We start from the raw sequence: 22,769 nt of genomic DNA, 5'->3' as shown, positions 1-22,769 counted from the left end.
TACCCTTGCCCCTGGGTGTCAGTCTATGAAATGGCTTGTTCGTCGAAATATGTACATTTTCAAGTCTGTATCATAAGAACGGCTCTTTTGAACGGCTTCTTTAAAGAAACGGATCCTGAATATTCTGTTCCCTTTGAAGAGCCAGAAGTCCCATTACTACGTCTTGACTAGAAACCCGCTGAAAACTCGCAATACCCTTAAAATCAAATAGAACTATACACGAAATGTATCATTTTATTAATATGTATAAAAGAAAATGTTATTAAATTTTGAAAAAAAAAATATATATATATGTAATAAGACTAATTTACTTCAGGCACTTGTGTAACCTGCCCTGTCCGGTCCGGGGTCCTTCCACAATAACATCATGGCTGCCCTCTGTAGAGGCAGACCCAGGTGGAAAAGATTGAACTGTTTGCAGATTTTTACCAGAAACTTCTCAGGTAATAAGAACTCTGTTATTTGGAAGCGCTTGCGTAGCCCTGTTAGACCATGTCTATGTTCACGCCGAGCGACGCTAAGAACATTTGAACGTTTTAAAACGCGCCAGCAGCTTTTGTAACTTCGTCTGCCTTTACGTAATAATGGCATTAATTGTAAACCCAATCTTTCTAAACTAGTGTTTTTAAAAAGCCATTAGTCCAGAGGTCTGCTAACCTGGTTAGTGGTTAAAGGTGCGTGTTTTTGCTTTGTGTTAAGGCGCAAACACCTGTCTGTAAGCAAGTGAAACAGCTTTTATTAGAAGGCAACTTATTTAATGTCATTGTCTTTATTCTCGTAAAACATTGGTGTTGTTTTCTGCCAGAATTTCGTTTATTATGTTGAATAAATAAACGTTGATTGAGTTTTAGAATAACAATCTTCAAGGTCTTATGTTTGAAGGTGGTCATGATTTATATATCATGTTAGGTACAATTTCAATGTGTTTTATTAGCATTATCTGATAGAGCACCACACAGTAATGCACAAATGTGAGGTTGAAGGAAAAAAAATGTTTTTACAAATCAAAGTCTAGATTTTTGATGGTTAGATTGATTGCCAAATCTTGCTTAGTTAGCAAATGAGCCATCCTCGTTTAATTTTTTGAGGTTGGACTGGAAAGCTCAGGGACATCTTCAAAGAGATTAAATTACACAAAAATGTAACGTTCACTAACAAGGACTCATTTGCACCAAACCTTTTTATAAGGGTATTATGTTAAATGTGGCATGCCACACTTCTCAGATTATTACTGCAATTATATATATAAAAAAATATAATAAATAAACATCTATCCCTTTTCCTTCATGTCACTTTTATGTATTACTTAGTGTTGGTGTATCACCTAAAATTCCAATAAAGTGTCTCTGTGCTTGTTGTAAAATGAGAAAATGTGGGAAAAGTTCCCATTCTGTGGCAGTTTCTAGTAATCATCATTCCGATCACCTCACAGGGAAATATGACTATGACTTGGTGGTTATCGGTGGCGGTTCTGGAGGCCTGGCCTGCTCCAAAGAAGGTAAGCTTTTTTTTTTCTTCAAATCACAGTTTGTCAGATTTGCAATCTGATTCTGTCTGAAACACGTTGTAAATCCACATTGCACAGCGGCCCAGCTGGGACAGAAAGTGGCTGTTCTAGATTATGTGGAGCCGTCTGCGAAAGGTAAGCTACACTGTGCATAGTTTCTCCCTGATGTGGGCACTGTAAAGGGTATGTTCACTAAATGCAATGCTTCTGCAAACAGGAACCAAATGGGGTCTCGGTGGCACGTGTGTCAATGTTGGCTGCATTCCTAAGAAGCTCATGCATCAGGCCGCTCTCCTTGGTACCGCAGTCAAGGATGCAAAGAAGTACGGCTGGCAGATGCCAGATATGGTCCACCATGACTGGTAAGCGTAGTATTTTGTTTTCTTAAAGAAGCGCTTTCCTAACCGATCACCAGAACACGCTGTCCTGCGTCTTTAGGTAATCCAGGTGACTCGGGTGATTCATTCATTAGATTCAGGGCAGCTAGACTAAGGTTACTAAACATGCTTAGTTCTTGTATGAGCTAACAGCGCCATCTTGTGGTGTAGTTAGAGGAAAGCACAACTTGAGTTTGATGTTAAGTCTTTACTGCAATATCTTTTTTCCTCTTTCCAAATTTAAAAACTTGTTTGGAAAAAAACGAAAACCTAACATAACAAATTGTTTTCGTATAATTTGAGCAGCATAATTGACTTTATAAAGTGCCTTGAGATATGTGTTGTGAATTGGCGTCAATAAATACATTTCTATTGAATTATAATTTTAATTTATGAAGATAACCCAAGAGCAGGTAAACAGGGGGCTATGGTGAAAACATGTTTAATGAAAGTGATGTCATCGCTAAAAACTCTGATGTTTTCCAGGGCTACAATGGCAGAGGCAGTTCAGAACCATGTCAGATCGTTAAACTGGGGCCACAGAGTCCAGCTTCAAGACAAGTAAGTTACAAAAGAGGCCCAACTTCCTCTCCAGTGAACCTGTTGACTGTACTGTTACTGCTTTATTGCATTATTTCATTCAAAGATCTAAACTACAAGAGAGGGCGCTGTAGTGGTGCAGCATTAGAGCATGCGCTCCGTGTTAGGAGGCCTCAATCGTCAACTTGGCCATCCTGGGTTCGGGTCCCGGCCCGTGGGCCTTTGCCGCTTGTCTTTCCCCTCTCTCAACGCCATTTCCTGTCAGTCCACTGTCAAATAAAGGCAACTAGTGCCACAACAATACAAAATAAACTAAAACAGGGAATCAGTGAATAACGGCATATATTTACTTTGGGGAATAGAGTGGCATACAAAATAATAGTTTATTCTCTCTGAAATAAAAACAGTGTCTAAAAACAGTGTCTGTTAGAGCTGCTATTGTATTACTGTTGCGTTTTATCAAATCGCAATAGTAATGCAAAATCTCAATTCACAAGGTCAATATTATGTAGGCTGCAGTATTAGGTATACTGCACAAGTTCAGATGCCATGGATAAACATTTTGCTTTCAATAATGCAGTGGGGTGGCAGTTTGTTAGACAATTACTGTCCTAGATCTACAGAAGTCTGATCCTAAAGCCAAGGGAAAGTGCTTTGGTCTCCATGTATCTTCCTTAAAATATTTAGAACCCGAACTTTGAGATTTCCAAAAGAATGGACATTTACAGTAAAGAAGGATTCAGAGCAGACGGAGGTTAGAAGTTCAAAAGAAAAACACAAAAGACTGAAATGAGTCCAGTCTTCCTGTTGTGGCCTGAATGAATCAGACACAGCCTTCCTTCAGTTTCCTTCTTACATGTTCTTTACTTCATTTGAAAACACCTCACTCGTACTGAAAATGGCTACACTCTGAGATTTCTTCACTCAGTAACAGCGTCCACACTGAGGAGTGCATGACCTGTTAGCACTGGGAAACTAGTTCAAGTTAAGGGCAAGATGGATGGTGGTAAATACCTGTCAGTCTGCCTGTGATTAGAGACTGAGACAGGTTCTCCTTCCAGCAGGACAACGACCATACATTTAAATCTGTTGAAAAGGCTTAATCAAAGTCCAGACTTTGATCCAGTTGAGAATCTGTGGTTAGACTTGAAGATCACCGTTCGATCGGAGCGGGAGCAGTTTAGTCTTGAGCAATGGGCAACAAACCCAAGAGGCCAGATGTGGTGAGCTCACAGAAACTGATCCAACGCCACCATCCATCTGTTCTCTTTTCCTACCATGACAAAGAAAAGACAAAAATTTAACTGATAATTTTTTTTTAGGTAAATATTGTGCTTGTTTTGTTATTTTAACTCTTAACCTTAATGGTATCATGTAGTATTAACGATACTGTATGTTTTGTGTTTTGCAGGAAGGTAAAATATCTGAACCTCAAAGGCAGTCTGCTGGATGAACACACAGTGAGAGGTCTGAGCAAAGCAGGGAAGGAGGTGCGCGTTCTCTTTGTTCGTTTTGTTGTGAAGAACAACCTAAGACATGGTTTGGGTTCATCGACCCGTCCCTTTAGAAACGGGCAGCTCTGTACAGGATCGTCAACTCACTAGAGCCAGTACTCACCCTGAACGCATCACGAGGTTCTTCTGAGCCAAAACTTATTTTACGTCACCACTCGGTAACAGTCCTACGCCATAAATAGCCAGTGGGCTGCTGTAGATGTGCAAACATGAAGATAGCTGGGTGAAACCGGGATTGATCGAGTTAAATGTGAAATTTTCTCTGAGCAATCTCCTGATCTGGAAGTATGAAAGAATCTTTCAGTGTCTGCTCTGTCTTCCATTCCATCTTTAAATGGGGCAAAACAGTTGGATTTTCTAAATCACATTACATAAAGCAAAGTATTTTCACACAGAAGGCTAAATAAACGTCACTTTAATGTCATTAGTTTGTCCGCATCAAGCTTGGTTGTACATTTTAGCTTTTAGTTTTGGGCATCCTGAGAGACCACCAAGGATAAATTAGGTTTTATTGGTACCAGTTGGGGTTTTCATGGTCTGTAGCACACCGATCGAGCACCAACACTGTGCAAGTATTTTATAAAAGTGTACATTAAATACTAAATTAAAACATTTAAAATTCCTGCCTTTTCCATTTTAATTTTTTGATGCATAAATGATCGACTGGCTCTGAAATTCACACTGAAACACCGCTGCCGTCCTGGTAGGTAGCAGTCTGAAATAAAATCTAACCGAATATTCAGAGCATAGATAAAGCCATGCTGCATGAAATATTTCCTGTAATTTATTTAACTATTTCCAAAGCAGCCGCAAACCTTTTCAGCTCATGGTTAAAGTTTAAAGGCGTGAAGGCAAACGGGTGGAGGCAGTGAGAATAGCGGTTCTACTCTGCTGGTTTCATGCAAGAAGCAACAATGCAGGCAAGCACAAAGAATGTCACCACTTTGTATAAACAGCCTTCTCTGTCGAGTCTATATCAAGGAAGAATCTCCACTGACAGGTGTGTTTTAAATTGTGGTTTTCTTGCTAAAAAACCTATGTTTCTAACTGGATGAGGGTTGCAAATCCATCCCAAGGAGTCAAGATGGATTGCTTGTGATGCTTTTAATATTTAAGATTCAAAGGTGACCACTTGTGTTTTAGCTAGAAACCATTCTTCATGAAGAAGATATTAGAGAGGCGATATTACTGTGACACAGCTCTCTGTTGGAGGCCAGATTGAGATCAGTTGAGTTTTATACGGTTAAAATGGTGTCTCTGTACGTTTCTACTGGTCCTTCTAATGAAACAGCAGCTTTCAGAGCACGGCTAAGAATCTTCTAATCCTGCCACTTTGAGCTGTTAGGTTTTCAGCTTATTAAATGATCAACCATCTTTCATCCTCCTAAAGAAATACTACTTTGAATTGGGGAGGAAATAGAAATAGAATCCCAGGATGCTTGTCCGCCTCCAGTCGTCTTTTTACAGTTTTTCTGTCACCTCCTCCGTATCGGTCACCGTGGAGACATTTCCTCGCTCTCACCTCACATTTCCCTCTCCTTTCCCGCAGACCATCCTGACCGCCGAGAACATTGTGATCGCCACAGGTGGACGACCCAAGTACCCAACACAAGTAAACCAACGTTTCTACCCAAAAAAAGAACCCCCGCACGTGTTTGCGTCGCCCGGCAGACACTGACGCTGCCCACGTTGGTCTGCGCTGGAGCTCGCTCATAGTTTCATTTATTGTTGCAGATCCCCGGAGCGGCAGAGCACGGCATCACTAGTGACGACGTTTTCTGGCTAAAGAAGTCTCCTGGAAAAACGTAAGCCCGGCTTTCTTTCGCGCTTACATCAAACTGTGTGTGTATTCAGAAGGCTGCGGCCAGGTAGGGCCCTCTTTGTGGAGTTTTACTCTGAGAGCTGTTGGCTTCAGGCCCCATGCAGAGTGCTGAGGAAAACAGACCATGTGACCCTGAGACTTTCAGTGCTACCTTCTACCCAGGGCAGCGCTCATCCCCGCTGTCACGCAGCGTGATCATTCATCAGGGACGTGCGGTTTGTTTTTCTGCCTTCCTGTCGGCCTGTCTTCGCCTCGCGATTCAGATTAGCAGCGTGCATCCTGACCTTTACAGAACAAGCCCTTTAATCCAGCCATTTAGCTGCTGTCATCGCCCGCTTAATTGGGCCTTCCCTGACGCTTCCTCTTGGCGCGTCACGCGCTCGCTGACTAGTGGTTGTGGTGTACCTGCGCTGCGGAGGTTGTTTGCAACGCGATGAGAGACAAAAGGAAAGAAGTATTTTGATATTTAAGCACTTTGTACGTCTAATTTGTCCGTACCTGAAGACAAGGACGCACGAAACGCTCTGATTGGTTTTGTGTGTGTGTGTGTGTGTGTGTGTTTTGATTTTTTTTTTGGCGGCTAGATAACCTTCTTCAGCTGATTATCACCCTTAGTTGCATGTATAATAATATATACATTAACTCACAATTACTCGCTTATGAATCGGGTCAATTTTGCAGGGTTCCTTAGATGTTTGGAGATCTCTGAAAATTTAAAGAGGCCTCCTGTCACGCAGCACTTTTTTTCAACTTTAAACATTCATGTGTTTTATTGGGATTTTGTTTTGTGACAGGAAGTAAGTAGCAATTGTGAGGTGGAAGGAAAAACATTTGTTGGTTTTTGTTTGTTTTTGCAAATAGAAATCTTAAAGGTGGCATAGGGTTTTCTACTTAGTCCACCTTTACACTGATGCCCCTAAATAAAGTTTTTTGCAAAATACTCCTCAAAATCATTCATTCCTTAGAACAAGTCCCCTCCTAATACTCCCATTCACAAGGTTGTCCAGCAGGGCCGCGTCCACCGCGCAGCACTGCGCACGAGTGTCACCGCGGCATTTAAGTGTTTCCAGCAATCAGTGTGATTGCCTCACGCCTTGTCACGATGTATCTGTTAATCATCGGGGAGGGGAATGCGAAGGTAGAAAACTCTGATGCCTTTGATTTAAAATTAAAGTTAGCTTATGGGCCTTTTTTGTTAATTTCAAAGGTTTGTATTTATAGTCATGGCTCACCGGCGCAAGCAGGAATAACAGCGGTTTTAAATGCTTATGATGAAGTCGATCTATGATTAAAGTCTGATATGGAGAGAAACTGAACGTCTGAGAGGAATCATGGTGCAGTTTGGCTGTGATTCACCACAATCTGCGTGGCCAGTTGGCCCCATCTCCAAAACAGACTTACGCCCGGGTGAGAGTTTGTGTGAGAGGTCCGCTCATCAGCTTTTTCTTTACAGATCACTGCCTTTGCATGAAAAGTGACCTACGCAACATTTAGGCCCCGTTTTGTGCGTACGCAAGCTTTATAAATGAGACCCCAGGCCTTTATGGGGGAGTGGCAGGAAGGAAACCATTGTTAAGTAAAAAAAGAAAAGAAAAAAAGCTGTGGAAAAGGGGGCTCCAGTCAGATGACACCAAAATTTGATATTTTTGGTTTACACACAAAATATTAAAGCCAACACGGAACGCACTTTCCCCACGGAGAATCAAATCCACACCTGCATTTTAACTTGGACTCTATTGCAGGACTTTAAAATTAATGTTCACAGAAACTCTCCATCCAGTCTGACTGGAATTGACTTGTTTTGTAAAAACGAATGAGCAAAAACGTCCGTCTGTAGATGTGCAAAGCTGGTGAGGACTTGGAAAAGTAACTACTGCTAAATGATCTACGAAGTGTTTCCTCAGGAAAGATGAATATGTTCGCACCACACACTTTTCAGATTTTTGTCGGCAAATATTTTATTACCTATGTATCATTTTCCTTCTACCTCACAGGTTTCACAGCATTGTGAGTACATTGATTACATGAAAACCCAATACAATTTTTTTTAACTTTTTGGAGTTAAAGTAACAAAATCACGAAAGGTCAAAGGACGACGGGAGGCATACTTTTAACGGTACAGAAAATTCCTAAACGTCCAAACCTCGCTGTACCTGCCGCTTCTAGACATTCCTCTTGAGAAGAGGAAGTGCTTTGAAGTAAAAGTGTGGAGGTCAGGGCAGCGATCTGCCTCCCTGCAGGCGGAGGCGGTGGTAGCGGGGTTCCAGCAGTGGAACCATGTAGAAAGAGCTTTAAACGCAGACCACACTGTGATGAACAGGAGATGTTTTGCTCTGTCAAGCCATCAGCTATGCAGGTGAGGACCAAGGAGTTGTTTCTGCAGGCAGGGTGGGTGTGTGAGGTTACAGGTGAAGGATGGGTGTCTAATGATCCCTCCAGCCTACACACACACACACACACACACACACACACACACACACACACACACACACACACACACACACACACACACACACACACAGTTAAATGACAGATTGGGCCTTGGGGCTGAAGTCCAGAATCGGCTCCCTTCATCATACTATCAAGAAGGAAGTGGTCTAACTGCAGGCCGGCGTGAACAGCCCATGTGGACTGAGGGACTGTGTTGACAAAAGTTTAAAAAAATTCCCTATGAACTTAAAGACTAAACATGTTTCATCGATTCTAAAGAGAACGCACGAGCCCCAACTCCTGCATGCCTGGTTTCAAACATCCACATCGTTGCGTGTCATAAATCCAGTAGTACAATTTTCATAACTATATAACAGAGCAAGTGTGCATAAAGTAAACATTTACCCTGTGGTCCACAACAGCTAAAATAAAGTAAAAAAAAAAGGTTACGCTGGAGACACTTTCTTTGGAATGAAATTACCACGGTTTCCATTTATTTATTTTTTAAACACAAATTTAAAACTTAAAACATGGTGGAATTAAAACCAAAAACAGAGAAACACCCCAGCTTAAATTAAAGCTCACTGGTCATTTCAGTTATAATGATGAAATCCTAAACGTTATCATTATTTTGATGCACAGACATAAGCAGAACCACCAGATAAAGACCCACTAAGTGTAGTTATCAAGGGCTCCGACTATGATGCCATTCAGCCGCTCTGCTCACGACATCCGCGGGTTGATTTGTCGAGCCACCTGCTCACCTAGGCCTCCATTCTTCTGCTGAACAGATACGACAGAGCGGTGCGTTTAGCCTTGGAGCCACGGCTGTCTGCGGCCAGGAACATTCCTGTAGCAGACGTTTGTGGGGGAACAAGGGAATAGTGACGTAGCCTTCTTTCAGCCAGCTGTCTGGCAGAGTGTAGCAACACGTGGGGGAGGGGCAACACTGTTACTCTATGCTTCAAATAATAAGAGAAACCTCCTGCCAACCTGGCATCTCCTAAAAAGGACTTTAAAGCAAACATTACTTGTTAAAAACTTGGTACACCTTAGCAGTAGCCAGCCTGAGTCCACCTGGTACACCTTTATCTTTACTGTCCTAGTGTTTTGTTTCCCATGGTTATAAAATATTGCCTTCCATCTTGAATTTCAGATATCTCTAAAATAACATTTGTCACGTTCTCATAAACATTAGAGACGGATCAAACAGGATTTTCCTGGTTCTAAACCCATTTCTGCTTTTTTTATTCCCTCAGGTATAAGACCTGCAGATTCAGAGTGTAACTAACGCTGTTTCTTTAAGGTGTTTATAAGGCATTAGAATCCAGGAGAAACGGAGGAATGACGTTGTCCTCTTGTATTGCATCAACACATCTGTCTCCGAACTTCACATTTTAATTCATCTCAGCTGTTTGTCGTACTTGCAGGCAGGGGTTGCTTTTGATGCAACTGGTTGTTAGGAAAACATGATCCCTTTGTGAATTTTTTCCAGTCAAGGAAAAATGATCTAAGGACCAGCATTTCTTCACAGTTTAGAAAAGTGAGCGAAACTTAAAGCAAAGTAGTTGTTCAGTTTCAGGAGTAAGATGCCGGCATTGCAGGACGGCGTCCGTACGAGTGCCATGACCTTGAAGTGACCTCCGGCTGTAGCAACAGCGTCGCCCCCGCTTTGCTGGCAGACACACAAGAATCTCATATTGTGGCGCTTATCAGCGATGGGGCTTTTTGAAGAGCAGCCCAAGGTTAACGGATCAGAACAGAGCTGCCTCAGTAAGGCGCTGTCGGGCCGCTGCAGACGTGGAACCGCAGCCCGACCGGCTGCCTTGACCACACGTTTAGATCTGAACCCTATCCGTCTGCTACGTTTAGTAAATACCTGAATAAATGCACGCGTTGTCCTACAAAGTGTCGGGAAGGGTGTCGGTCGCGGCGTTGCAGCTGCTTTAAACACAATGAAACACACCGAAGCAGGAAAGGTCTGGGCGAGTGAGACGTTTTCTCCCTGATGAAAGTTGTGGATCACAGCAAAGCTCCTGGCTTAGCCGCCTTTTAAGCCACTTCTCAATACGCCCTGACTGAAGCGGTGCATTACGCGGACGTGGAGAAAGCCGTCGTCGGGGCTTTCAGTGGCTGGAGCGAGCGTGGACCGGGGCAGGGTGCGGCGCAGGCAGCTAGAGCTGTCAGCTGGAGAAGTCAAAGGGAAGGGAGTCTGCTTAGGTGAGCTAAAAGCAACTGGGAGAAGGGGGGGTGGTGGGGGGGGGCTTCACTCAGCAGGCAGGACCTGTGCCTCTAAGCCCTGAACATGCTGCGTGTCATCTGCAGGGATCAGCCCAAAATGCTTCCAATTAGTCCTCCTCAGCGCCCCCGATCTTTCTGCTGGTTTCCAGCAGCGCTTCACCCGGACCACACACACACACACACACACACACACACACACACACACACACACACACACACACACACACACACACACACACACACACACACACACCTGCAGGTTTGGCCGCCCTCATTCTCTTCACACCTATGAGGTCGGGAAGCTTTTTGTAATTCATCACCTCTCTAATTCTAGGATTTGGAAGAGGAGATACGCAAGTCAGGGTTAATGCAGTTTTATTTGACTAAAGTGCACCCAGGTGAAATGAGATGTGTGTTGTTGTGTTGGTAAGAGCTCTGTCTTTGTGTTGCAGACTCGTGGTCGGAGCAAGCTGTATCCTTTATCTGCCTGAGGGGGGGGCCTCTGCCAGACTTCAGCAGGCTGATTGTACAGAATGTGATGAATAAGCAACATTAGACACTAGACAAATGATTGGTTTTAAATTATTTTAAGTCGATGATATTCTTTTCGCCATTCTGAATTAAATCTGTAGTGGTCATTTTCACATACAGTGGGGGAAACCAGAAGCAACACATGAATTAAAATTCTATGGAGAAAAATTGGCCGGCGAGTACAGTGGTAGGACATGTGTTGGGACTTTGGTCCCTTTGTCTTTTTAGTAGCTCCAAATCCTCTAGGTTTCTGCGCTGCTTGGCTGGCAGCTCAAAGCTCCAGAGCTTTTGGTCCCAGCTAGCCGCAGCGCTTCCTCCAAAGCCTTCTGGGAAATCTTTTAAATGTTCTCTGGCAAACCTTCATCAGGCCTACATGTGCCTTCCGGAGCAGCCGCGCTGGAAAACTTTGATCCATCACAACTTACGGCGTTACCACCGTGGCGTCAGCTCATTAAGCTCCTCTCCTGTGAAGGTTGGCTAGTTTATCGCCTGTCTCATGGACATTCTCGCCCCATAAGGTTTAAAATCTTCCCGTTTTAAAACAAACACCCCAGTAGTTGTCACCATGCGGCTCTTGTAGCCCGTTTCAGCCTTGAACAGGTGTACTATCTGGTCAGGGTCTTTGGTCTTGCCATTGATGGTGGAAATGGTTGGAATAGGTGCGCTTCACAAACACTATAGGTTTAGATCAGGAGCATCTGTAACTGATCGGTGGATCTGCACCACATGTGAGAAAATGAATCCTTGGGAGCCAGGATTGTGGGCTGAACCCTCCCTCCCCCACTGTATGCAAAAGCATGTTATATTTGATCATATTTAACAAAACAAATCATAATCACTGCTGCTCTCCTCAACCTGGCCCAACACAGATGTTGCACTAGAGTGTGCCGGCTTCTTCACAGGCATCGGCTTGGACACCACGGTGATGGTTCGCAGCATCGCCCTCCGGGGCTTTGATCAGGTATATCCCTCACATACGTTCTGCATGTTCTGTAGATCTGAGGTGGGACGTCTCCCCAGTTTAAAAGCAGACGATGTGTGTTCGTTTGGGGCAGCAAATGGCAGGTCTGGTGACGGATTACATGGAAGCGTACGGGACCAGGTTTGTTTGGAGGTCCGTGCCGAAAAGAGTGGACAAGCTGTCCTCAGGAGCCCTGCAGGTGACGTGGAGCGACAGCGAGACGGGCATGGAGCACAGGGACACCTACGACTCGGTGTTATGGGCTGTTGGTGAGTTCTTGTGTAGACACTTTTATAAGAATCTACTTTTTTTAAAGGTGGAGCTCAGCGATTTTTCCAGAAGTTTCCCCAAGTCCCTTTTTGGTGTGAAACTTCTCATCTTAATATCAGAAACGCATCTTTTTGGCCCAATGGTCCCAAACCAGTTTAGAAAAAGATTGAAGGATTTTTCACACATCTCTGCATCTAGAAAAAAATAGAAATGTGATAGATCCACACAGATGTACATAATTGTGAGTTAGAAGGAAAATAATACATGGGTTTTATTTTATTTTTACAAATATAAAGAGTTAATACTTCATGTTTCAATGCAGTTACAGCTTCAGGCTATCTGAGTCGAAGTCTTTGCCAACTCCGCAGATCTAGAGACTGAAACTTTTGCACATTCTTATTTGTAAAAATAGCTCAAACCAAACCAGTTATAATAAAACATCAATTCTCATCTCCCATCACAAATAGTAAATTATAGTTAAGTCTGGATTTCAATTGGACCACTCTAATAGGTGGAAAAGTCTTGATCCTTTTTTTGTAGCTCTGTTGGTTTAGGGTTGATGTCCTGATGTAAAATAAAAGCTCTGCCCCCATCTCCAGACGTTTGTGGTCTCTAACAGGGTCTCCTCCAGGATAGCCCTGTATTTGGCTCCTTTCAATCTTCCCATCAACTCCTTCCAGCCTTCCCTGTTCCTGTCTCATCCGATTGGAGCTCCTTCTTCCCCTCCTGTTATCTAAGTGGCTTGTTACAGACTTTAGACAGGACTATTTAATGTTTTCTTTCAAAAAGGGGCTTGCTTCTTGCCATAAATGGCTGGTTTCTAGTACAGACTGATAGTTTTATTGTCTTTTAATAAGTCTCTGAGGCCTTCACAGAACAGCAGTATTCATATTGAGAGAAACAAACAGATGGACTCCGGTTGGTTGAGCTAGATTTCATTTATATGCAGACACACTTCAGATGTATGTGTAAAACATGTATTCTAGTTTACAAAGACACCTTGCTTTGTGTTGATCTATCAATCAAAATCCCCAAAAAATATGTAGAAGTTTATGGGTGTAACCGGTGCCAAAGTGAAGAAATCAACGAGATATGAATACTTGTGCAAAGTATTATTTCTTGCTAACACTTAACGCCGCTGAAATGAAACATTGTTGTGACTCTCTGCTCCCTTCCACCATGTCCTTTGTCATCCTTAAAAAAAAAAAAAAAGTGCCCTGTCAGCATGTACTGGATGAATCAAGCCTGAAAACAAAGTAATAAAGCCTGAGTGATGGGAATAGGCAGGGGAAGTGTTAGTCGCTTACTGCTGGCTCCCCGGTTGGAGAAGGGCAGGACGGAGCAGGATGCACCCAGGCGCGGGTCACCACGTTCCCCTCTTTGTTCTCTCCCTGCGCCTTCCTGCCCGTGCCATCGCCGCGGAAACCAACCTCGCATCTGTCGTTGCCCGCCGGGCCTGCGGGCCTCCGCCTGCCATCACCTGCGGCCATCTTCCTCTTTCTCGTCTCGTCTTTATCTGTTGTTCTACCATTTCTCCTTTTTTCCACCAGCAGAATGAGTCACGGTGGAAGGGACATCTGTCAGGGCCGCAGCGGTCGCTTTATTTGTGTTTGGACCCGTTTAGAAGCAACACTTCCGAAAACCTGACGGCGAGGCTTTTAGCCTACAGGCGTGTGACGGCGGGCGTGAGGGAATCGCAGCGCCGTATGTGTGACAGGGACAAGGATGTGTGTGACCCTGCAGCTGAGATGTTGTTCCTTCTCCCCCCCGTCAGGGCTGAACTTCCCGCATCAGCACCGCAGGAGACCGCTGCTGAGGCAAACACGTGGAGGTTTTGACCTGTGTGAAACCATGTGCTTCCTGGATTCAGTACAAAATCTTTGCGTTTTGGCAACTAGGAGAAATAATAAAAAAAAAAGTCTCTATATTTTGGAGCCATCAGAGCAGATATGTTCTGATTGTTGCTGAATTCTGATTGCGGATGCCAATTTTAGCTGATTTTGTTTTTGCTCTAAGAGCTATGAGAGATATCCATCACATATATAGATTAATTATATACAGGCTACTGTTTTCAAGCCTTTATTGCTGTTAATTATGAGGGTTTTATGCTTACAGTAACATTTAGGATTAGAATATTACATTTGACTAATAAAAATATTTTTATATGGAAATGTGGGCTTAATGAAAAGTAGAGTTTTTACCTACTTAAACTTTTTTTTTCAAAAGCTGCTTTTCATATGACAGATGAGCCACAGCAAAACACATAATCTAATCTTTTTAATATAAATGTATTGGGGGATTTATCCGTTCAGAGCGGTTAGTGTTACTGACACAAAACCTTGCGTGTTCTCTCTGGAGTGAGTATATCTTACCAAACGTTTCTGAACCCAACATCTCCACTGGCCGATAAAACGGGACTCTTTGGAAGGAAGAAGCAGATCAACTGTGGCAAATATGCCACAGGACGTACAGGACGCTGGCACAACATTGTGTTCTTACTACCCGCTGACAGAGTCTGCTTCACTCAGTAGCAGTGCAGTTTGACAGTCCTCAGGTAGGGTAGGCACACTGATCATAAAAAAAAGATGGTATTTGTAGCTTCGGGACCATCGAGCTGAGAATTTTATTGGTTTATCACATTTTTATTATTTGTTTATGTTAGAAAAATCAACTTTTCACATCCTCACATTTACTCGAAGCACTTCTAAAGGCTTGCAGGAGCTGTCACAGCAGCTTCCTCTGTCTTGGCGTAACTCTCGTGACGGCAACGTGTATATAAAGGAGAGATTCTGTTCCCATACGGCTCAGTGAGAACCGGCAACAATGCGGCCCGCGCTCTTTGATGTGCGTACGCAGGAGTTATGAGCACAAGGCCACTTCCCTTTGCCGTGGCCTCCGTCGAGGAGCCAGGCTGGGCTCCCAGGCCTCTGTGGACTTATTAAAGGCCAGAGGGGAGCAGGGGGACAGTATCACCACGGTCTTCCACATCCTTCTCAATGGCTGCGCCTCCCTCCACCTTTCCCCTGCTCCTTCCTGACCTCATGGCCGCTCCCCCGTCCAGGTGTGGCCACACAAACACGGCAGGAAACAGAACATTTCCAAGCTTCCTGTCTGCGTAATGATGGTGGGCACCTTAGTCTCCTCCCCCATGCCCTCTACTCTGCCAAAGGATGTCATTAAAGACATTTCCTTATTTTTAAAGGGTATTTGCCTCTCCGTTTTATACAAGAGGCAACTTCCTCAAAAGATTAGGTCTGCATGGAAGTTCCTAAAGCTTCTCAAATGGCCCCTTGGGAGCTGATCCAGAACTACAGAGTAACTATATACAATAAAGCCCTGCTTCTGGAACGTCACTCACAAATTCTAGTTTCTCAGTATATTATACTGCTTTTTTTTAAGTTTGAAATACTTAAAGATACGGATGGAGCGCTCTAGCTACTCTTTATATTCCATCAGGTTCTCTCAGCTTCACATTTAGTTGGTTGATGTTATATTTAAACTGGAAAGATCTATTGACCCTTCAATAGTATCATTTGCTAGAACGCCCTAGAATAGATGACGGCAGTAAAACACAACACACTGAAAAATGTTTTGCTGTTGGTTCTGATCCAAGAAACGGCGGAGAAAGTAAAATTAAAAGATTACAAAAGACAGCAGCAGGGTTTTAAGGAAATAGTAGCCAGGACTTACAAGACATGGACAACAGCATGCAGAATAAATCCGTCTTTATGATTAAGTGCTGCGTGTTGACATCAATAAATCAAACACACACAATTTCCTGGATGTGTCCTGGATAACACTTTCCTGATCTTCAGAGTGCAGATGGAATTGTTTAAAGTTTGTGATGAATCTCAGCGACCCGTGTTAAACCCCGTTAAACAGCATTTATTAAATATTTGTAATCAAGCAAATCCACAAAGCAGAGAAGAGATTAGATTCTAAGGAATAAAACGAGTTTTTGCTCCAGTTGTTTTTCAAACTGCTTGATGTAAAAGACTTCAATAATGAGTTAGGTTACTGCTAAAGTGTTTTATTTTTTTATTGCACTGAACAGTGTTCAGGCTGACGGCCGTGAACACTGCAGTGATTTATTCTTCTGTGGATGCAGAAGAATAAATCACTACTTTATTAGGAGAAAAAAAAGGAGAAGTTCAGCTTTAAAATTCATGTCTCAGAATGCTGAGACATGATTTAGGTCAGAACTGGTCCCACTTCCACAAGCAGAAAACAAAACAAGCCTGAAAAGGCCCAGAGTACAAGGTTACATAGAAGACCTTTCTTTTAGGCTTCTTACTGTATTTAAATGAGCGTTTATGTGTCTACTATGATTTCCTGACGTAACCAGCCTTTAGCTAACATCCTCATGGCAGCGATGGTGTTGTTGGACCAGACGGGACTCAAGGCTTAGCCTGACAGTATTGATACTAACTGAGAGGTGCACATAATGGCGAGATAAAAACCTTTAATCATATTTATATGATCTCTTTTTGATCCAGTGAAAAAAAGCCACTGACAAAATGTAAAAGGCCATTTTCTCCTGGCAGGAAATTGTGCTATTTTTTTTATTTTTTCATCAGAGTTGAGCAGGAAAGTGAGATTTGTGTCGAACGCCTTGATTTGTTCTTGCGATAACAGAGGTTCATACTCCTGCTGGCTCCATGAATGCCAGCCTGCTCTGGTTGTCTCTCATCTGTGCCAACGGCCTCGTAACTAATTTCTACCGGCCGGCTTGATTTTTCTGTGAAGCTGTTTTCTTTGTAATTTTCAGGACACCTCCCTTTTCCTCGATGCCGATCACTACGCACAGATGCAGCAGCTTTTTTTCTCTCTCGTTAGCCCCTTATCAGTGGGCGTCTTAAAATCTTTTTTGGCTTGAAATGAAACGCATTATGGCCACGTCTTGTGGCAGGGCGCACGATCCGTCCCGGCCCGACAATGGCAAGCTGCCGTCACGTCGCCCTCCTTTTTGTCCGTGTCCATTTGGTCGATCAGATAAGCTTCCAGCTCGCGCGGACGCCTGTTGTGGCTGTTTAGCTTCCTCTTAATGTCACAACAGGCTTTGTTCAGATTGGCCAGCTCGGTGTGACGGCATCAGTAGACCCGCCAAGTCTGTTAGCGGCCAGCCTCCCGCTGTCGTCCCCTGACTGCAAGGCTGAGCTGCAGCATTTCTACAGTGATGTGTAGTATTGAAGTAAGTTCACTTTAGAAAACAGGGGGCATAAATGTATAATCTGGGTTGTAGCAATGTGATGTGTAGGAAAGCCTTGATCGCCTATGGTCAAACAAATCACCAAACTTTACAGGAAGCTATACAGTCTGATAAATGCTATATTATAACATTATTATGGTATAAATTTAAGATTAAGCTATTTGCTGAATCTTTTTGTTGAATAAAAATTTTCCGCCGTAAAAAATTTAAGATGAATGAGTTACTGGCTTTAAAAAGTTTAAAAAGTACCAGAATGACGTTTACATCCACTCATCATGTATGCATCCTGACTGCTCATTTTTGTCATGCTAATACAATAAATGTAGTTAAATGTAATTTTAAACAGGTTCGGGTAAAAATAATTTCACCCTGATACTTGGATTAAAAGCCCTTGAGCAAGTTACAGAGTCCCTACTTGCCTTTAGTAGCCATCAACACATTTTGGCACAATACTGACTTGGATGAAAATGAAGGAAAGGTTAATTAAAATAATTTAGTTGGAAAAATGTCCTAACTTGAACGTAGCTGTAATTCCAGCGTGATATGAGACCTCGGCTGTTGAGGTCTGCTGTGAAAAACAGTTGCTGCACATTAAATAAACAAACATAAGCCCCATATTTCTGTCTGGTGTCCATTGCTCATAATGCACTATACAAAGTGTGTATATATATATATATATATATTTATTTTTTACAACCAATTATTAATATACCTTAAGTCTTGCGGTGTATTTTGAGCTTTAAAATTTGCCATTCGAAATCCAGAGCACATGTTTGAAGCTCTTATTGTGAAGGTTTGAAGGTTTTTTTTCCAACAGGACAATGATATAAACCACTGACCCAAATGGATTCGAACTTTACAAACCAGGCTAGCATTGACTTTCTGAAATGGCCCTGACCTAGCCTAGCCAGCCAATTTAAACGAGCTCTTCCACTTTGACCAAGACGATTGGTCCAGTATCCAGCCATTAATGGGCAGGACCTCACTGGTATCACTTTATTCTTCACAGAAGTTCTTAAATTGCTTAGAGACTAGTATGCTGTTTGCCATACATTAGAAAAATGCATTTTGACATCAAACTATTGTTTACAATGACTCCAGAACCACAGCATCCACTTTCATTCCCCAACACCTAGCGCAGTTTAAAGGATGCCATTCATTGCAGTGTTTTGTTCCTACAAGACAGGAAAATATTTCAAAGTCCAGCCTTAGGGAATTGGTCCTGACGGGCTGACTTCCCCTCTCTCCTCTCTGCTCTCTCTGTGTGTTCTCTCCCAGTCCCCCGCACACGTTGTAGAGAAGTAGACAGTTATCCCGTAGCGCCCCCCAGCCCCCCGCCCCCCCCCCCCCCCCCCCTCCCCCATGGTCTGAGAAAAGGGGGGGAAGGACGTTGTTCTTCGGCTCCAGCCAGGAAGAGGGGTCTCGGGGGTTTGTTATTCTTGCTGTCCGATAGCATCTACACGGGTTCCTCGGGTCCTGGCTGTTTATTATGCTGCCCAGGCAGGTTGTGAGGAGCTGTGTTCAAGAGGGTGGAGCATGTGGTCCAAGCTCCATCACCATGGAGACCTGCTGTCGACAGCATCAGTCAGTCATCTGCCCAGAAAGTGTCAGAATTCGCACCTCGGGATGTCCCTGGGGGGGGGTCTGTGGGATCCCGTGGGATCCCCACCGCAGCTGCTCCTCAGCTGCCCCTTCCTCTTTAGCTCAACTTCTCAGCTGGCCAGATGTTGTAGAATCACTATTACTATCGGCTGTGATTTCAGGATGTTGGTATAAGTTATCTTTTAAGGATTCAGCACAATTATTCAGTCAAAGTTGTTCCGGTTTAGCCTTCAGCTTGACCTACAGAGAAATTAGGGTTTTTATGGCTTTGGCTGACTGCACAGACTCAAATGCCTGGCTGGGTCCCCATCTTTCTCTCGTTGCGTATCTACAAGCCTAATGTGACCCAAAAATCTTGGTTCATCACCAATATTAGTTTGACCAGAGATTAGATGGGCTGACATTAAACCTTGCTAATGAGACAATAATCAGGATAAGTCGTTGTTTAAATCCTGACCAGAGTAAAATGTGTGTGTAAACGCTCTCCTCCCTCTACTCCTCTTGACAATATTTTCTCCTCCGTTGGTTCCTCCTCAGGCAGAGCTCCTGAAACCAAAGCCCTGGGCCTCGACCAGCTGGGCGTGCAGCTCAACAAACAGACGGGGAAAATAGTTGTAGGCCCTGATGAAGCCACCTCGGTGCCACACGTCTACGCTTTGGGTGACATCAGCGAGGTAGGACAGACGGCAGGCTGACAGCGGAAAAACACCAGATAACCACGAGAGGAGAATCGCTCTATAATTACTGGTTTTAATTTCCACTGCAACAACACAAGACGCCACGGAAGGCCACGCCCGTCCGGGAAATTGGAAATGCTTTTCATGCTAAAAACAAGTGGCCCAGGTGTGTGTGTTACCAAACGCAAAGGAGCCATTCCAGACTAGTTACAGCTTTTATTTTCATCTACTATATTATAGGTGCAATATGGTAGATGAATATTTTCACACTAAAGAATGTTACTTGACTTTTTTTTTTTTTTTTTTGGATAGACAAACTCAAACTTATTTTACAAATAAAAATCTGAAAAGGGCTCTGTGCAGAGATCATCAACTCAGACGGGAGAATCTGTTGACAGCACAGCTATTATAACCTGACTCTCGGTAGATAGATCTCGTTCCGCAGAGCTCCACGTATCCATCTGGGATTGCTCCACAGGAGATATATTTCAGAAGGAGGGGCCTTATCAGAAATCCTTGCGTATGATTGGATACACTTCTTGTCATTCATCTGTACTGATGTACTACTTCAACGACTCGCATCAAAACCAATCAGTGACGCTGACAAGAGTGACGCAGGGAAAACCAAAACAGAACAGCCGCCATCATGGGTATAGCGCGATGTCGGTAAATGACCGACATCGCGCTATACCGCGACATGTTCTTTTAAAGAATCACCCGTATTTACTGGACCATAAGGCGCTCCGGATTGACACGTACCTGTATGCGTGGAGTACGCCTCGAGTACACGCCGACCTCCACGGAGTGAACTACGCCCGAGTATGTGGGGGTCTTTAGATGAATGCACTTCTAGTTTAGAGATTACACTCAGGCAGTCTTGTAGACTGCTCAGGGGTCCTATCAGGTAGTGACACAGTGTACCATAATGTTTCCGAATATCCATTGAGCGGAGCGACTTTGTTGCTAACCAAAGTCATACTTACACATGTTAACAGATTTTTGAGTCCATTGTACCACATAAAATCGGGCAGTAAGCACGACTTTAATCATATATAAGGTGCACCGGATTATAAGGAGCACCATACATTTTTGAGAAAATGTAAGGATTTTAAGTGTGTCTTATAGTTGGAAAAATACAGAACATTTAATGCTTTTGAGATGTTTGTCTTCTGCGGGAACAGCAAGGCTGGTCAGAGCTAATGCCAAGACTAAATGCAGGGCAAGCCTGAAAGAAACTCTGTAAGAAGATGCAAAAGACTTAAAAACTGGATCACCTGGCTCACCATCCAGCAGGAATCCTAAACATAAAGCCAGAGCTGCAGTGGAATGGTTATGATTAAAACACATTCACGTGCCAGTCAAAGCCCAGCCACTAATACAATTAGGAACCTGTGGTCTTTTCAGAGATTCTCCATCCAATCTGACGGAGTTGTTTCGCTAAGAAGACTGGAGGGAATTTTCAATCTTTAGATGTGCAAAGCTGCTGGAGAAGCACCCAAAACAGCTGCTGCAGCTGCAGTTGCTGCAAATAGTGGTTCTGCAAAGCGCCGGCCCAGAGGGAGCAGAGTGCAAATGTATCCCACACTTCACAGATTTATGTGTAGACGAGTTTTTAAGGCCATGTCTCATTTTCCTGTCTGTCACACAGCATTACAATAAAATATATTTTATGTTGGCTGTTTCCACGTGAGAAGACGGGAAAGGACTTTGGATACTTTTGCAAGCCACTGAATATTTGTTTTGTTTGAAATGCTAGTAGGGAAAACATTCAGTGTTTGTTCATTCTGATAAATTCTGTAAAATTTTACTTTTTTGTTTGTTGAATCACATTTGAATCCATCTGGGACCAAGTCGTTGGACAAAATCGAGCAGGGGAAATGGTTTAGTCCAGAAAATGTGACTTTTATCCTCCCCATTTTACAAATAAAAAAACCCCCACAAAAATCTAGCTGGAAGAAAGCGGATTACCTTCCTCCTAGCTCCACATTAAAGTCTTAAAAAGTTTCGATCTACCAGTATGTTACGGTGTCTCTTAGTGCACTGTAACTTCCTGCAAAAGGAATTTAGTTAAGAAACAAATAAAAAAACAGCTGAATCCTGGGGGAGGTAGGTTTGTCATCACTCGTGCAGAAGATCACGCTACTTTTTTTTTTTTTTTTCCTCACCTGCAAGAACCTGAATGTGATCCTGCCAAAGGATGGTCCAATCTTTGGTACTGTGTTATTACAAGTTAAACCTGCTGCATGTCAGTATTGTTGTTTCTACCACGACCAACTGTGAGCTTCCTTCCTGCCTCCCATGTCTCATGAAACACACACACACACACAAACACACACACACCCACGCTGTCAGAGCTGCTGCGTGATTGACGGCTCGCTTTGATGAGTGCTCCTCTACAATCTATCCTTTAGCTTTTCACAACAACAGAGGCATTTGTTCCCCTCCTGAAGTAAAAGCTGGTAGACAAGTATTCTGTTCAAGTTATTTTTTTAAGAGCGTTTTTTATTATTATTATTTTTTAAGGTAACCAAAGATGCGTTATGGTGGTTCATTGTGTTTGGCTTGTGAACAGTGGCTGCGATGCCAGAGCACGCATCCATATTGTGTGCAGAGGTGCGGGAGATGTTTGCTGACAACAGGATGTGTGTCGGTAATTTAACAAGTTGAAGTCATGTCTTTAAAACTGCCCTGCAGCCCTACCGTTTCCTGAACCCCTCAGTTGGATGTGTGTCTCCATGGCTATGCATTTGTCTGTTAGCCAGCGGCCAAAACAATAAAGAGAAACACACAGAGGCAAAGATTGTCGAAAAAGAGTTTTCTGCTCTGTGTTGTTAAATAGTTCCATAAATTGTGTTTACAACATTTTTCCATAAAATATTTCTGTTTGCATGTGGATTTTTTTTCTAATTGACCAATGATCAGATGTTCTAAACCTTTAATTACTAACAGCTACATTGCCTTGCAGAAGTATTCACACACCTGGCAACGCTTTCACATTTTACCACATGACAGTCACAGATTTTACTTGGATTTGATTTTATCTAATCCAGCCAGAAAGTGAAGTGTTAATTTTATGCAGACTTCTTTA

The 22,769-nt window shown here is 43.2% G+C and overlaps 1 protein-coding gene across 1 annotated transcript; it reads left to right on the top strand.

Moving 5' to 3' along the window:
• Positions 1-346: 346 nt before the first annotated feature.
• LOC105935676 (thioredoxin reductase 2, tandem duplicate 2) lies at positions 347-19,678 on the top strand (the record flags this gene model as incomplete). Its single annotated transcript, XM_036144603.1, is given in 12 exon segments — positions 347-443; positions 1,433-1,498; positions 1,586-1,642; positions 1,725-1,869; positions 2,371-2,445; positions 3,836-3,914; positions 5,488-5,550; positions 5,673-5,743; positions 10,884-10,903; positions 11,832-11,923; positions 12,018-12,192; positions 19,542-19,678. Coding segments are annotated over 12 exon segments (1,056 nt in total), but the record flags the coding sequence as incomplete, so codon positions are not given.
• Positions 19,679-22,769: the final 3,091 nt, after the last annotated feature.

This window comes from Fundulus heteroclitus, chromosome 12 (assembly GCF_011125445.2).
Source record: "Fundulus heteroclitus isolate FHET01 chromosome 12, MU-UCD_Fhet_4.1, whole genome shotgun sequence".
In the NCBI taxonomy this organism is placed as follows: Eukaryota; Metazoa; Chordata; class Actinopteri; order Cyprinodontiformes; family Fundulidae; genus Fundulus; species Fundulus heteroclitus.
This window is presented reverse-complemented; position numbering and strand designations above follow the sequence as displayed.